This window comes from Gorilla gorilla, chromosome 5 (assembly GCF_029281585.2).
Source record: "Gorilla gorilla gorilla isolate KB3781 chromosome 5, NHGRI_mGorGor1-v2.1_pri, whole genome shotgun sequence".
NCBI classification, from domain to species: Eukaryota; Metazoa; Chordata; class Mammalia; order Primates; family Hominidae; genus Gorilla; species Gorilla gorilla.
In genome coordinates this window covers 121287981-121304571 of record NC_073229.2, presented here as the reverse complement: position 1 = coordinate 121304571, position 16591 = coordinate 121287981, and the positions used below count along the sequence as shown (strand labels likewise).

The window sequence follows — 16591 nt, the reverse complement described above, 5'->3', positions numbered from 1 at the left end:
AGAAAGCAATAAAGCATATTCAGTTAGGAAAAGAGGAAGTCAAATTGTCTTTGTTTGCAGATGACATGATTGTATATTTAGGAAACCCCATCGTCTCAGTCCAAAATCTCCTTAAGCTGATAAGCCACTTCAGCAAAGTCTCAGGATACAAAATCAGTGTGCAGAAATCACAAGCATTCCTATACACCAATAACAGACAGAGAGACAAATCATGAGTGAACTCCCATTCACAATTGCTACAGAGGGAATAAAATACCTAGGCATCCAACTTACAAGGGATGTGAAGGACCTCTTCAAGGAGAACTACAAACCACTGCTCAACAAAATAAAATAAAAGAGGACACAAACAAATGGAAGAACATTCCATACTCATGGATAGGAGGAATCAATATCGTGAAAATGGCCATACTCCCCAAAGTATAGATTCAATGCTATTCCCATCAAGCTACCACTGACTTTCTTCACAGAATTGGAAAAAAAAACTATTTTAAATTTCATATGGAACCAAAAAAAAGTGTGCATAGCCGAGATAATCCTAAGCAAAAAGAACAAAGCAGGAGGCTACTTTGTCACGCTACCTGACTTCAAACGATACTAGAAGGCTACGGTAATCAAAACAGCGTGGTACTGGTACCAACACAGATATCTAGACCAATGGAACAGAGCAGAGGCCTCAAAAATAACATCACACATCTACAACCATCTGATCTTTGACAAACCTGACACAAGCAATGGGGAAAGGACTCCCTCTTTAATAAATGGTACTGGGAAAACTGGCTAGCCATATTCAGAAAACTGAAACTGGATCCATTCCTTACACCTTACACAAAAATTAACTCAAGATGGATTAAAGACTTAAACGTAAGACCTAAAACCATAAAAACCCTAGAATAAAATCTAGGCAGTATCATTCAGGACATGGGGATGGGCAAAGACTTCATGACTAAAACACCAAAAGCAACGGCAACAAAAGCCAAAATATATAAATGGGATCTAATTAAACTAAAGAGCTTCTGCATAGCAAAAGAAACTATCAGCAGAGTGAACAGCAACCTACAGAATGAGAGAAAATTTTTGCAATCCATCTGGCAAAGGGCTAATATCCAGAATCTACAAAGAACTTAAACAAATTTACAAGAAACAAACAACCCCGTCAAAAAATGGGCGAAGGATATGAACAGACACTTCTCAAAAGAAGACATTTATGCAGCCAAAAAACTTATGAAAAAATGCTCATCATCACTGGTCATTAGAGAAATGCAAATCAAAACCACAATGAGATACCATCTCACACCAGTTAGAATGGTGATCATTAAAAAGTCAGGAAACAACAGATGCTGGAGAGGATGTGGAGAAATAGGAACACTTTCACACTGTTGGGAGTGTGAATTAGTTCAACCATTGTGGAAGACAGTGTGGCAATTCCTCAAGGATCTAGAACTAGAAATACCATTTGACGCAACAATCTCATTACTGGGTATATACCCAAAGGATTATAAATCATTCTACTAAAAAGACACATGCACACATATGTTTATTGCAGTACTGTTTACAATAGCGAAGTCTATTCTGAAGTCATCAATACTTGGAACCAACCCAAATGCCCATCAATGATAGACTGAATAAAGAAAATGTGACATATATACACCATGGAATACTATGCAGCCATAAAAAAGGATGAGTTCATGTCCTTTGCAGGGACATGGATGAAACTGGAAACCATCATTCTCAGCAAACTAACACAAGAAGAGAAAACCAAACACCACGTGTTCTCACTTATAAGTGGGAGTTGAACAGTGAGTACACATGGACACAGGGAGGGGAACATCACACACTGGGGCCTGTCAGGAGGTGGGGGACTGGGGGAGGGAGAGCATTAGGAGAAATGCCTAATGTAAATGACAAGTTAATGGGTGCAGCAAACCAACATGGCACATGTATACATATGTAACAAACCTGCACATTGTGCACATGTACCCCAGAACTTATAGTAATAATAACAATTTGAAAATTTGGAAGACTACGTTAAAAAATATTCACTTAATGTAGTAAGAAAACAGTAAAGGAGATTAAAGAAACAAACACATGAGTCATTAAGAAAACAAAAAGTAAAATTGCTGATGTAAATCAAACTATATCAGTAATAATACCATGTGAAAGGATTGACCAGTCCAATGAAAAGGCAGAGATGATCACAATGGATTCTTAAAAAAACAAGATCTACCGATATGATATTTACAGGAAACACTATAGATTCACAGATATAAATAGATTGAAAGTAAAAGGATGGGAAAAGATAGTTGTGCAAACAGCAACCACAGAAAGCTTAAGTGACTATACTAATAGCTCCATATGAATTACTAATTTATATGGAATTAGAGGGGACCCCGAATAGCCAAATCAATCTTGGAAAAAGAAGAAGAAAGCTGGAAAACGCATACTTCTTGATTTCAAAACATGTTACAAAGCAACAGTAATCAAGACAATGTGATAGTGGCATAAAGATAGATATGTAGGTCAATAGAATAGAATTAAGCATTCAGAGATAAACCCATGTTTATGGTCAACTGGGGTTTTTTTGTTTGTTGACAAGAGTGCCAAGACAATTTAATTGGGGAAAAGTAGTCTTTTCAACAAATTTTGCTAGGTCAGATAGCCACATGCGAAAGAATGAAGTTGGACCCTTGTTTCCTACCACATACGAAAACTAACCTAAAATGAACCATAGACCTAAGTGTCAGAGCTAAAATTGTAAAAGTCATTGAAGAAAATATAGGAAAAAAATCTTCATGACCTCGAATTTGGCAACAGATTCTTAGCTATGGCACTAAAAGCATGAACCACAAAAGAAGAGATAAATTGGACTTCATCAAGAATTAGGAGCTTTTGTGTTTCAAAGGACACTGTTAAGAAAGTGAAAAGACAACCCACAAAATGGGAAAAAATACTTGTAAATTATATGTGATGATAAGGAGTGTGCATCTATAATATATAAATAACTCTTAAGAATAAGTGGACAAATAACTGAAATTAAAAATTGGCAATGAATCTGAATAGACATTTCTACAAAGAAAATAAATGGCCAATAAGCACCAGAAAAGGTGTTCAACATCATTAGTCACCAGGGAAATGCATATCAAAACTACCCTGAGATATCACTTCATACCCACAAAGTTGGCTATAATGAGGGAGTCAGATAATGAAAAAGATTGGGGAAGATGTGGAGAAATTGGAACTCTCATTTAATGCCGTTGGGAATGTAAAATCGTGTTGCTACTTTGGATAATAGTCCAGTAGTTCCTCAAGCGGTTAAATATGGAGTTACTGTATGACCCAGCAATTTCACCCCTAGATATATATATATATTTAAGAGAAATGAACAAATATGTCCACACACAAACTTGTAAATTAATTTTTATAGCAGTATTGTTTATTATAGCCAAAAAGTAGAATACTCATCATTTGATGGATCAATTTAAAAATTTTGATACATTTATACAATGGAATATTGTTTGGCTATAAAAAAGCATGAAGTACTGAAACATGCTATAACATTGATGAATCTTGAAAACATTATTCTCAGTGAAAGAAGCCAGTCACAAAAGTCACATATTATTTCATTTGTATGAAATATCCAGAATAGTTAAATCTATAGAGACAGGTCTAGGCATGGTGGCTTACGCCTGTAATTCCAGCAGTTTGGGAGGCTGAGGCAGGTGGATCACTTGAGGTCAGGAGTTTGAGACCTGCCTGGCCAATACGGTGAAACTATGTCTCTTCTAAAAATACAAAATTAGCCGGGCGTGGTGGCATGCACTTGTAATCCCAGTTACTCAGGAGGCTGAGGCAGGAGAATTGCTTGAACCCGGGAGGCAGAGGTTGCAAAGAGCTGAGATCATGCCACTGCACTCCAGCCTGGGCAACAGAGGGAGAGTCCGTCTCAAAAAAAAAAAAAAAAAAAAAGATCTGTAGAGACGGAAAGTAGGTTAAGGGATTGCTTAGAAGGAATCAGGATAGCTAAAGAGTGTGGAATTTCTTTTTAAGATATTGAAAATATTGTAAAATTGTGATGATGGTTGTACAACTCTGAATATACTAAAAGCCATCGAACAGTATACTTTAAATGGGTAAACTATATAGTATGTGAATTATATGACAATAAAGCTCTTCTTTTAACAAATAAAAAGGCCAGGTGTGGTGGCTCACACATGTAATCCCAGTGCTTTGGGAGGCCAAGGTGGGAGGATCACTTGAGACTAGGAGTTCGAGGCCAGCCTGGGCAACATAGCGAGACCTCCATCTCTACAAAAAGCTTTTTAAAAAAATTAGCCAGGCAGGCTGGCATGCACCTGTAGTCCTAGCTACTTGAGAGGCTGAGGTGGGAGGATTGCTTGAGCCCAGGAGATGGAAGTTAGAGTGAGCTATCATCACACCACTTCTCTAGCCTGGGTGACAGAGCAAGACTCTGCCTCTTAAAAAAAAAAAAAAAAGAAAATACTCATTTAAAAAAAAAAAAAAAAAAAAAAAGGTAGTTCAGTTAAAGAAAAAATAAACTGCATCTAAAATGAGAAGTTATTTTAAAAAGTTGTAAAAAGTTTTCAAGTAAAAGGCAAGGATGCTCTGTGTTCTTTAGCCACGAGCCTCATCGCATGGAAAACATTCTCTACTACCTAATATTCATTATGTTCATGTTCGTCATATATTTTGTGCTCCTGCTATAATTTAGGGTTACAGTTTCTGAACTTTTTTTTATTCTTGGAAAAAGCACTTTTTTTCCTCTGGTTTCTTATATTTAATGTGTCAAAAACAACATAAGAATTTAGTAGCATTCAGAACATATTGGGTTTTCTACATCCTTTCTTGGTATTTTTGCATTATTTTTGTGTACAAGCACACAATTTTAAAGGATTTAGTTAAATATTTAAAGAATGTAAGTATTCTTTTTATACTTTGTTATCCTTTGAAAGGAAGATAGCATTACAAACAACATTTTTGCATACATATTTGGCTAATTTTAAGTGAAAAGAAATTGTTCATGGTATCTAGTTTGCTACTTACATGTTTGTGAGGGGGTGGGAGGAATATGCTTATGAATTTTTAAAAAATCAATCTGCCTGTCTGTAAATCAGCTGAATTTGTAAAGGCTTTCTTTTGTCGGTATGTTACTGTTTGTAGGATTAGGATGGTGTAACTTTTTTGAATATGGGCACCTTTCTAAGAGAAAAATAAGTCTTCATGTATTACTTCAGACTAAAAAGTAGACTTTTAAACTTTTATATTTTCTTAAAATGGAAGATAGGTATACTTTAGAATAAAACAAAAACTTAGAACTATTTCATTTGGAAAAATAGAAAAAGGATGTACATACTTTAAGAAAACAACATATTTTTCTAAATCAAGAGTGTTCATAAAAATGAGGATCCAGATGGTCAATTCAGACACAGTGCGTAATGCTGTAATTTTTCCTTCTAGTTAAAAGGCTGGCCACAGAGAACCTGCAATACATGGTAAAAGCCTGCCAAGTGGGGTCAGACGAAGAACCTTCCTCCCAGCTGACTTCTGTGTTTAGGTAACTGGAAAATATGCCAACTGGCAAGGAAACTATTGCCAGCCATTTGACAGCCAACATGTTTTTTAAATAACTAATTATCCAAAACATAATGTGTTACTACTTGTTCATAGTATTTCAATTATTGTATTTTTGGCAGTAGTTTTGTTACATTGTGATGTTTTATTGAAAAATAAAAGTGCCAGTGAAAAAGATAAGTGAGGGTACTTAAAATTACCTGTGAATTTAGTGAGGAAGAATCTTTCATGAATAGTCATGTGTCTCTTAACGATAGGGATAAGTTCTGAGAAATGTATAGTTAGCCAGTTTCACCATTGTGTGACCATCAAATAGAGTGTACTTATACAAACCTAGGTGCTATAGCCCACTCTGCACCTAAGCTATATGGTATGGCCTAATGGTCCTAGGCTGCAAATCAGTATAACATGTCTCTGCACTGAATACTGTAGGCAGTTGTAACACAGTGGTAAATATTTGTGTATCTAAATGTATCCAAACATAGAAAAGGTACAGTAAAAATGCAGTATTTTAATCTTATTGTACTGAACTACCATTGTACATGCTATCTGTCATTGACTGAAATGTCATTACGTGGTCCTAGACTGGGTTTGAGAGAGTAAAGTGGGAAATGTGAGTCATGATGACAGGTACACAGGCCTTCAGACCTTGCTAAACATGTTCCGCTGGATCCATTGTAGAAGTACATGTCACTGCTTTTCTGACTTGCTTTAATATACTAACTGTAGCTTCAGAAAGCTCCGTTATGTTTAACTTGTGAAGCATGGACTTTATAGAAGTAGATCTATTGTTCATAAGAATAACAGTGCAACTTGAGGCATATTTTCTTTTTCTTCCCTGTCTTGTTCCCTTTAGAGTCTTGTGCTGTTAGGGCAGTACGTTTTTGTATTTCTTTCTGAAGATTTCTTCCAGTTCACCTTTATTATTCCTATCTCTGCCTTACCACTACCATGATAAATAATTTGTGTTCGTTTCCTTCATTCTATGTTGGATCTTTGATACCTTCATTTTTCTCATCACATAATTAGTGCCTGTCAAGTGTTTATTTATAGTTTATTTAAATTGTGATCAGTCAGTAACAATGGATTTGTGAAAATTGTGAAGCCCTAGGAGGGGAGAAAAGGATTTTCTATGATCAAAGATTGAATGTTATCTATAATTTACTAAGCGAGGTGGCTTTTCATTTTGTTGATTGGTAGTGGAGGGTAGAGGTTTTAAGGCTAAAATATAGAATTTTTATTTATAAAGACCTTCTATGGGTCTAAAGTCTTTTGTTCAGTTAAGGAACATAAAATATATTGGGAATAACTTGCTGTCCTCATAAAAATATTGTTTGACTTATATAGAGCTACAAAGAACTAAAAAATAACTAGGAAATCTGACTTTTCTGTTACTGTCTCCCATATCCTTTCCACTCAGATTGAATATGTAGAATATTGCAAAAAAGTCCCGGGATTAGATTTTTACCCCTTCTTCTCCCTCCCAAGCTTCCAACTCTTCCCTTCCCCGCTCCTCCCCACAGTGCTTTCACTCTGGTCATGGCTCAACTTAAATAAGCCACTTCAATTCTTTATTTTAAAGTGTTTTAAATAGTTTTCATATTGCATCCAGATTCTTACAGTAATCTTTTATGAAATGATCTTTGTTATGTTCAGTTCATAGTTGATTGCCACGTAGATACCAACACAAGGAATTGCCCCAGGAGTAATCCTAAATAAACCTGTTTTACTTTCAGGCAGTTTATCCAGGATTATGGTATGAGGTACTATTACCAGGTTTACAGCATTTTAGAAACAGTAGCAACATTGGACCAGCAGGTTGTCATCCACTTGATTTCTACCCTTACTCAGTCTCTGAAGGATTCAGAGCAGAAATGGGGCCTTGGCAGGAATATAGCACAAAGGTATGTTTGATAATTTAATTACATTGGGGGGGCAGTGATTAAAAAATCTATATTTCATTTTATGGAAATGATTTATTTTCTTATTCCCCAAAATTTGGGTATGTTCTTTTGAGATGAAAAATGTTTCAGTACTGTGATTATCAGTTTTACAAAGTGTGAATAGAAGTAGCATGGCTCATCAGCAAACTTAGCAAAATCAATACATAAATTTGCATGTTTTTCCTTTCAAAGTGACCGCTTTAGAAAGCTGTATATTTCAGCAGTGCTGCTGTTGCTCAAAACGCATTTCAGTGTTCCTCACTGGGAAGTGGACTTCATAGCCTTGGATGTCTTGTTTTTTAATAAAATTTATGGTGGCAAATCATAACCGTTTGAGGGATGCTTGATTTATTTAGTCAACTGTACCATGTGTATCTAGTGAATAAGTGACCCAATTAGACAGTATAGGTTTTGGTCAAAAATAGGAAATAAGACTTTTTTTTAATAGGCTCATAACTCAACTGAAAATAGTGCTGGACTATTTAGAGTCTCAACATTGTGGGAATAAGCCTATATTTATTTCTTAAAGAAATTGTTTTAGAGTAGTCAGTACTCACAGTGGAATTTTTGTGTCCTAAAGGTTATTAAAGAATCAAAATACAGTTATGTGTTGCTTAACGACAGGGATAAGTTCTAAGAAATGTGTAGTTAGGCGATTTCATCATTTGTGAACATCAAATAGAGTATATTTACACAAACCTAGATGGAATAGCCTATACCACACACCTAAGCAATGTGGTGTGGCCTATTGCTCCTAGGCTACAAACTTGTATAACATGTTACTGTACTGAATACTATAGACAGTTGTAACATGATGGTAAGTATTTGTGTATCTAAATATATGAAAACATAGTACAGTAATTATATGGTAGCAAAGATTTTAAAATGGTACACCTATGTAGGGCACTTACCGTGAGTGGAGCTTGCAGGACTGGTAGTTGCTCTGGGTGAGTCGGCGAGTGAGTGGTGATAAATGTGAAGGCCTAGGCCATTACTGTATACTATTGTAGTAGACATTATAAACATAATACATTTAGAGTACATTAGTTATTTCTAAAATTTTTAGTTTTTCAATAATACATTAACCTTAGCTTACTCTTTTTTACCTTTTAAACTTATTCTTTTTTTAACTTTTTTACTCTTGTAAAAATACTTAGCTTAACACACACATTGTATAGCTGTACAAAAATATTTTCTTTATATTCTTGAATAAGCTTTTTTCTGTTTTTAAATTATTTTTTATTTTTAAACTATTTTGTAAAAAATGAAGACACACACGCATTAGCCTGAGCCTTCACAGGGTCAGGATGATCAACATCACTGTCTTCCACCTCTACATCTTATTTCACTGGAAGGTCTTCAGGGTCAGTAACGCACATGGAGCTGTCGTCTCCTGCAATAAGGAAGCCTTCTTCTGGAATACCTCCTGAAGGACCTGCCTGAGTCTGTTTTACAGTTAACTTTTATTTTTATAAGTATAAAGAGGAGTGCACTCTAAAATAACAATAAAAAGTAAAGTATAGTAAATACATAAACCAGTAACATTCTTTCTTATTATCAAGTATTATATACTGTGTATAGTTGTGTGTGCTAGACTTTTATATGACTGACAGTACAATAGGTTTGTTTACACCTGCATCACCACAAACAACACGAGTAAGGCATTACACTAAGACATTACAATGGCTACATCATCACCAGGCATTAGGAATTTTTCAGTACCATTATAATCTTAATGGGATCCATCATTGACCAAAATGCAGCCCATCATTGACCAAAATGTTGTTAATGTAGTGCATGACTATAATCATATGCATGTGTGTCTGTTTATCTGTACAAATACACACTCTAATGAATATGCATATTCCAATTTTTAGACAAAAATTTTTTATTAAACAATATATGAGATCTTTCTTGAAGACATAACTATGTTGATTATAGCTTTAGCTAACTAATGGAATCCATTTTTTCAATACAGTAAATGAAAACCATATAAAAGGCAGGGGGTGCGGACGGGAGAGATCATCCTTGTAAAGCTTTTGTATGCCAGAATGGAACATCTCCTTCTGCATGGTGACTTGGCTAGCCTCCTATGGTTTTCTAAAGAGAGAAGATTGAATCACTTCAAATTGTAGCTTGAAGAAATGGTGTTTATTGTCATGTCACAAAACAAGCTCATGCACAGACATGTCTCACATCTGGCTTCTCTGAGCAGTCTTCAAATTTGAGTGAAAAAACTAGAGAGGCTGTGTGTGAACCACCCTAATGCAGTATGTTGTTAAAACAAATATTCTGGCCTACTACCTTGTGTGGTTATGCAGGCCCATAAGAAGTTTGGTTCTAAAGATTCTGAATAGAACAGGTATTTAGACTAGTGAGATGACTACTAGGCACAATAAATCATCTAAAACACCTTCCAAATACAGGGAAGTACTAGAGAATGTAGGAGGAGAAACAATATTTTATTTTCAAACTTTGTTACTTATAAGAAGTTAAAAGTAGAAAATGGGATATATACTGAAATTGCTACACAGGTCTATTTTATGGTTACAGAATTTTTGTTTTAATACTTATGCTTGTGATACAAGTCTTCCCATTGTAATCATACCATCATTGTCCTTAAATAATATTCCATGAATGCATTTTATTACCCGTGAGCATTATAATATTTCAGAAGGTTAATGAACTTTTACATGTCATTTTTAGCACACATTTTATATATAAAAATCATACTTAATACATCTTAACATCTAGGTTTACTCACAATAGTTATAAAGCATTACTTTTTAAGAAGTGTTGTGCTAAGCCTGCTGGATGGATGGCTGAATAAATGGATGGATGGATGATGGGCAGACTTAATTTGTAAATACGTAAATGAAAAATAATGAAAATGTTAATATATTTGCTTTCTTTTCTTTTTCCTTAAACAGGGAAGCCTATAGCAAACTTTTGTCTCACCTTGGACAGATGGGACAAGATGAGATGCAGAGACTGGAAAATGATAATACTTAATATATTTTGTGATTCATCCTATTAATTATCAGTATCTAAAGCCACATTGTTCCACTCTAATTCCTACTTTTAATTAATTGTATAATGTTCTGTTTAAAATAATTTCTAGGATTTTTTTCCTTTTATATCTGTAAGTAAAAAATGTATAAATAAGGAACTGAAGGTTAATTAGCAACTGTGTAATAGGATCCTTGGAACTTTTTACAAAACTGCATTCTACCTTGATGAAATTTTAGTTAAACTAAATTAAAGAAACATTTTCTGAGAGTGTTTTCTGTGTATGAGTATTAAGCAGATACTTCATCCATAGACTTTTTGTTGTAGTATGACTTCCTGCCTCCCTGCCTTGTGACTGATTTGTCATGTTTATTTTTTATTTTTACAATAATAGTTATGTTTTAAAATGATACTTTTTCAAAGTACCTGGCTACCCTATACTGTGTTTTTGGTGGGGGAAAGGTGTTGGGAAACGTGACTGTGTATTTGTTTTTCTTTTTTATATGTGTGAGGCAAGTTAACAAAGAAAACCCTTACAAAGCACACTTAACTGTGTTAGGAATGAGACTGAATCTGGCTAAAGGATTATACAGCTGATATCCAAAAAGAAGTGTAAACATGCCAACAGGGTTTGTATTTAGGTTCCAAGAGTTGCCAAATTTTTTTTTTATTCATCCTTTCTTTTGGAGTCGTCATTTAAAAAAAATCATATCAGGAGGAGGAAATAAAGGAGACTTTAAGAGGAGAGTAAATAAAAATATTCTAGAAAAGTAACAATAGTAGTGGTCTGAGAAGTCAGCTGATCTATCTTCTTGCTCTTTAGCCAGAGCTTCTTATAACTTAGCATTTTATCCAAGAAACCTGTTTAGTTTCCTTTAACAACATTGTTTCTCAACTTTTGAACTCTTAACTCATCCAGATTGTTTTACCAATTGGAGCTTGTCCTTGACTCCTTTTCCTATTGAGCATTATTTGGTTGAAAGAGCTCCAGTCGTAGTTTTGGGAACCCACCTGGGTCTCAAACTCAGCTTTGCTTTATGATCTTGAGCTAATTATGTAACCTTTCTCAGTCTAGTTTCTTCATGGAGAAGAAAAGAAGAATCCCTTTACTATTTGGCAGTGTTATTGTGAGAATCAATGGGATAATGTAGGTGAAAATATTTGGTGGCCCAAATTCTGTTGGGAAATGTACAGACATGATTAGTTTATTACTCGTGCACAATTAAGGCAAAGAACACCTCTCAATTTTATCTTTCTCTAATGATATGTCCCAGCTGAATGATCACACTTTCCAATGTTTTCTTACATCATGTTTTCTAACTTTGAAATACTTTGTTTCCTTCTTGGGATTATAGTCTTTATCATGGTTCTACTCTTCCTTCAAGAAAACATTTCAACACTTCTCTGGCTCAAGGAGTATCTTTAAAAATGAAATACTTTGCAATCAGCATTCTGTAGTTAATAGCGTTCTCTTAATTATAATCTGTGAAATCCAAAGGAGTATCTGTTATTTTCATAACATATAAATGGTCCTTCTTTCAAATCAGCTTCATCAAAGGGAATAAATGAAAGCTTAAGGCTGCTTAATAGACTTCATAACACTGAATTTCTTTTCATCATGATAATGACTTACTAAACAAATAATGTATGGCTTGGAAAGTTCCAGCAGTCACTAAGGAGTTTTATCTATTTAAGGTGATGCCTTCAAAGAGGTTATTTATGTGTATATGTGTGTGTGTGTGTGTGTATATATGTGGGTTTTTTTTTTCCAAAGGAGATTGATAAAGATACCTTTGAGAATCTTGCTCCTTAGAGTATGAAACGTTTAAAGGATAGGAAAAGCTGCTACTGAATCATGCTTTAGGACATATATCTATAGATACTAAGAATAACTAAAATTTGTACTTAAGAATGGTAACAACAAAGTCTGTAACAATATGTGTGTGTATTATATGTTTTGTATTTATGTATAAGTAACTTTTTTTAAAGCTTTTTTTTAAATTGAAGAAAGAAGAAAATTTATGGCTCAGTTCCTTTTTTTTAAAATCTTCACTGATCCTTCACTTATTACTACAATCTTGCCCTCTTTCATTCCCAGACTTGGAGTCCCTTATACCTGCTTCTTTAATAGCCACTTTCCCTAAATACCCTGTAATTTCTGAGGCTGCTGCTTCTACCAGTGTAATATAAGCCGTTGTCTTTTGGTCAAATCTGAGTTTGTTCTCCTTTCTCATGTTCTTTGTCCTCTCTGTGACAATTGTATTTTCTTTTATCTTCCCATCATTTCCACAATGGTACTGCTCCTTCCTACATATACAGTTGACCCTTGAACAACACAAGTTTGAACTGTGCAGGTCCACTTATATGTGGATCTAAAATGCAGTATTTGTGGGATGCAAAATCTGAGTATATGGAGGACCAACTTTTTGTAGAGGCAGGTTCCTCAGGGTTAACTGCAGGACTTGAGTAAGTGCAGATTATGGTATGCACAGGGGATCCTGGAACCAGTCCCCAGACCAAAAATGACCACTGTATCTTGAGAGCACCTTCATGGTCTTCTTTCCTGTCCCCAGTCATAAGATATGACCCTTCATCTGCTTTGTCTCAACATTCTGTTAGTGGTGAACTGATAACTCCAGCTTTTCTCTCTCTCTTTTTTTTTTTTTTTTTTGTTGTTGTTGTTGTTTTGAGGCAGAGTCTTGCTCTGTCGCCCAGGCTGGAGTGCAGTGGCACGATCTCAGCTCACTGCAAGCTCTGCCTCCCGGGTTCACGCCATTCTCCTGCCTCAGCCTCCCAAGTAGCTGGGACTACAGGTGCCCGCCACCACGCCCGGCTAATTTTTTTTGTATTTTTAGTAGAGACGGGGTTTCACCATGTTAGCCAGGATGGTCTCGATCTCCTGACCTCGTGATCCGCCCGCCTTGGCCTCCCAAAGTGCTGGGATTAACAGGCGTGATGAGCCACTTAGTGCTAATTTATCTCTAAACCTCTGTAGTTGGAGTCTCCTGAAATCTCAAGGCAACATGTCAAGCTTCCCATGTCACTTTCTATTTCAGACTACCTCCTGCTTTCATTTTCTACCCAGGGAATACACTATTGTCCTAAGTTATTTAGCCTTGAAATGTCAGAGGCATTTTAGGTTCTTCATGTTTCTCCCACTTTCAGTTGATTACCATTACAGGATCTTAGGCTTCTTTTTATCTTTTTGCAGTGCCTTGCATCCACTGGTTTGTTGTTTGTTTTTTCTGTTGGGCACTACTTATTTCCTTACCTCTGGTTTCTTCTCCTACAGCTTATGTTCTGAAATGTGTATTCCTAAAATACTGTTTTCCTCTTGTTACTTTTCTGCTCGAGGACTTCCAGTAACTTCCCATTGTTTATAAGGTGATGTTCAAACCCTTCAGTCTGGAGACTTTCTGCCACCTATCTGAGTGTACCTTTTATCTTCAAGCTTATCTCTTTCCAAACAAGAGGCTCATTTAGCAGCTTTCTCTGATTGCCATGTTCATCCTACACTCAGCCTCATTCAGTTTACAGCGTGGAAACTGTATAGGACCTCTTTCCTATAGAAATTGAAGACACTTAAATAGGAAGAAAATTAAAATATACATTTGGATACATGAGTATTCCAGTCAAATAATAGCTATAAAATACCAGATAGAGTATAAAAGACAACTGAAGGACAACAGAGTGATGAAAGGACTTTATTAGGCATTTGGATTTGGTTATGATTTAAATTTCAATTTAATTAGAACGTTTCCATGGCAAGGAAGGAAGCATGGAGGACTGTGGAAAAATCATTCAGTATTGAGTTCATTTGCATTAGAGGAATTTCATAGTTTAAAACTTGTATATCTTTACCTATCCTTCGTATGTTTTCTTCTTAAGCATATTTGACTTTTTCTACCTCAGCATCTGTATAAGAAAATATTTGCGAGTCAGATGTTTGTGGGTTTTCCTTACCTATTATTATTTTCTTCCATGCTTTACAACACATTTTTTAAACTACCTTGTTCTTAAATAATTACACGGACCTGCTTCTGTGTACTTTCACAGAATCTTTGACAGTTAAAAATTATATGTTATATAAAAATTTGACAAGCTTCTACAGTTAGGAAAAGCCTTTAGAAATCTGCCTTCCCCAAACCGTATGTTACCAAAGCACTCATGTCTCCCCATGTCTAAAAGGTAAATAGATACAGAAACCTCACCAAAAGTTGAATCATCTGTACTAAACCACTGCTTTTTTATCCAGACTTTTTATATAAATCTTTTATTTTCCAAAAAACTGATCTTTTACCTACCCCTCTTAGACTTAAAAATATTGCCTTGTCAGGCAAGAGTATAGTATGCCAATATAAATAATATGCTTTATTTGGTTAGAAACAGTTGGTTTGGGAAGCTAGCAACATAGCATATTCTTTACAAATTTAATAAGATGTGCATTTTGATACTGTGATAACCTGCATTGTAAATTACCAAATGGTTGGAATTGACCAGTTTATACTTATTAAAATTTTTGATGTGCCAATGGCTATCCAATTCATTGCATTTGTGAATTGTGCTTTTAGAAAAATTGTGGACATTTTAGTTTTATATACATATTTATGAGTTATTTGTGCATATGATAAAATTATATATAATAATAAAAGTATATATGTAACTTACATTGTGCCATTGATTATTGAAAACTTCCTTTTTATACCAGATTCACTGTTTGGAAGCTAAAGTAAAAATGAGCCATGTTACCAGAAGGCATAATTTCTATCTTATTACTGATGTTTTTCTACTTTGTGGTAAAACTATGGAAAGTTAGGTTTTCAGATGCTGTGATAGCTGAAAGAGTTTGATGTACATGTGGTTAAAGTGTGAAGAAAATACGAAGGAAAAAGTATGAAAAGTAACCTAGTCATTACCTAATTGCTATTTTGTTATTAAGGATCTAAGAAGTGTTACTGCATTGTACAGATTATTTTAGAAATTCACATCTTTGCTGGCTTTTCCTTTAACACCAAGAATATCTGTTATCATCTGTTTGGTACTGTGTTTTGTTTTCTCTTTTAAAGTAAAATATTGAAGTGATATTTAAATGTTTGCAAGTCTCATGACCTTCCTATAGAAATTCACATTAGTATAATAATTTACATTACAAATACAATATAGCCTTTAATTTTGAAGAGTAAAAATGGAAATGGAAGATGAATTACTATAGTGTAGTTCACTTAAATCGAAAATGTATATTTGAATAGTTTCAGTGAAATTTGGCTCATATGACCATAGTTTAATAGAATTCTTATTTCTATTATTGATAACCTTGAATAAAAGGATCTAATTATAAGTTATCTAGGTTTTTTCCCTTTTAGGGAAGAGATGTAATGTTTTCATACTTCTCTTGGCTATAGCTGTAAAGGATGTGTCTGAACCTGGTAAAACTTTTTAAAATTCTGAGTTCAGTTCTGTAATATTAATGAATATTACATTATAAAGATCACTTAGGAGGGGTTTAATATATGCTGATTTGTTTTATATGAATTGTTAGAAATATATACAGCAATAAGGGTAGTTTCAGGCTACCTTTCAGGCTATTATTAGTTGGGTAAGCTTATTTTTAGAGCTTTTCCCTTTCATTGGTTGGATGTAGGGCCTGGGAATACAAATAGATTTTAATAGTTTTACTAGATAAAACTGCTAGAGAGAAAATTCATGTCCCAAGTAGAAAAATTAATATAGCTGAATACTTAAGTCCTTGTTGAAGAGTTTTCTGAAATACTGGAGTTCATTTTCCTGCCTTGGTAAGGCATTTTTAAAATTTAGATGGCTTAAACCATTTAAAGAAGCTGTCTTCATTCTAAATATCAATTGTCAATATCAATTTTCACTGTTCAGAACTGTCCAAATACTCTTAAGGTTTGTCTATACTAAATTCCTATTCTTTTTAAAATTTACCTGTTTTCCTTCTCCCTAGTCCCCTTTCCTGCCCTTTAAATCTGAATAACCAGAAGCCATATATTTTTTTCAATGTTTTATGTATAACGATATATGAAGTTAGTGAA

The 16591-nt window shown here is 34.6% G+C and overlaps 1 protein-coding gene across 6 annotated transcripts in view; it reads left to right on the top strand.

The window, feature by feature from the left end:
* Window positions 1–10811, top strand: part of MMS22L (MMS22 like, DNA repair protein) — a 137223-nt gene extending 126412 nt beyond the window's left edge. For all 6 annotated transcript variants that reach the window (XM_019028661.4, XM_055392004.2, XM_055392002.2 and 3 more), the window contains 3 exons: window positions 5473–5569; window positions 7323–7490; window positions 10460–10811. In XM_019028661.4, coding sequence (XP_018884206.3) covers window positions 5473–5569; window positions 7323–7490; window positions 10460–10541 — 347 coding nt within the window. In that variant the 3' untranslated portion in view covers window positions 10542–10811. The remainder of the gene's footprint in view (window positions 1–5472; window positions 5570–7322; window positions 7491–10459) is intronic.
* The last annotated feature ends 5780 nt before the right edge of the window (window positions 10812–16591 follow it).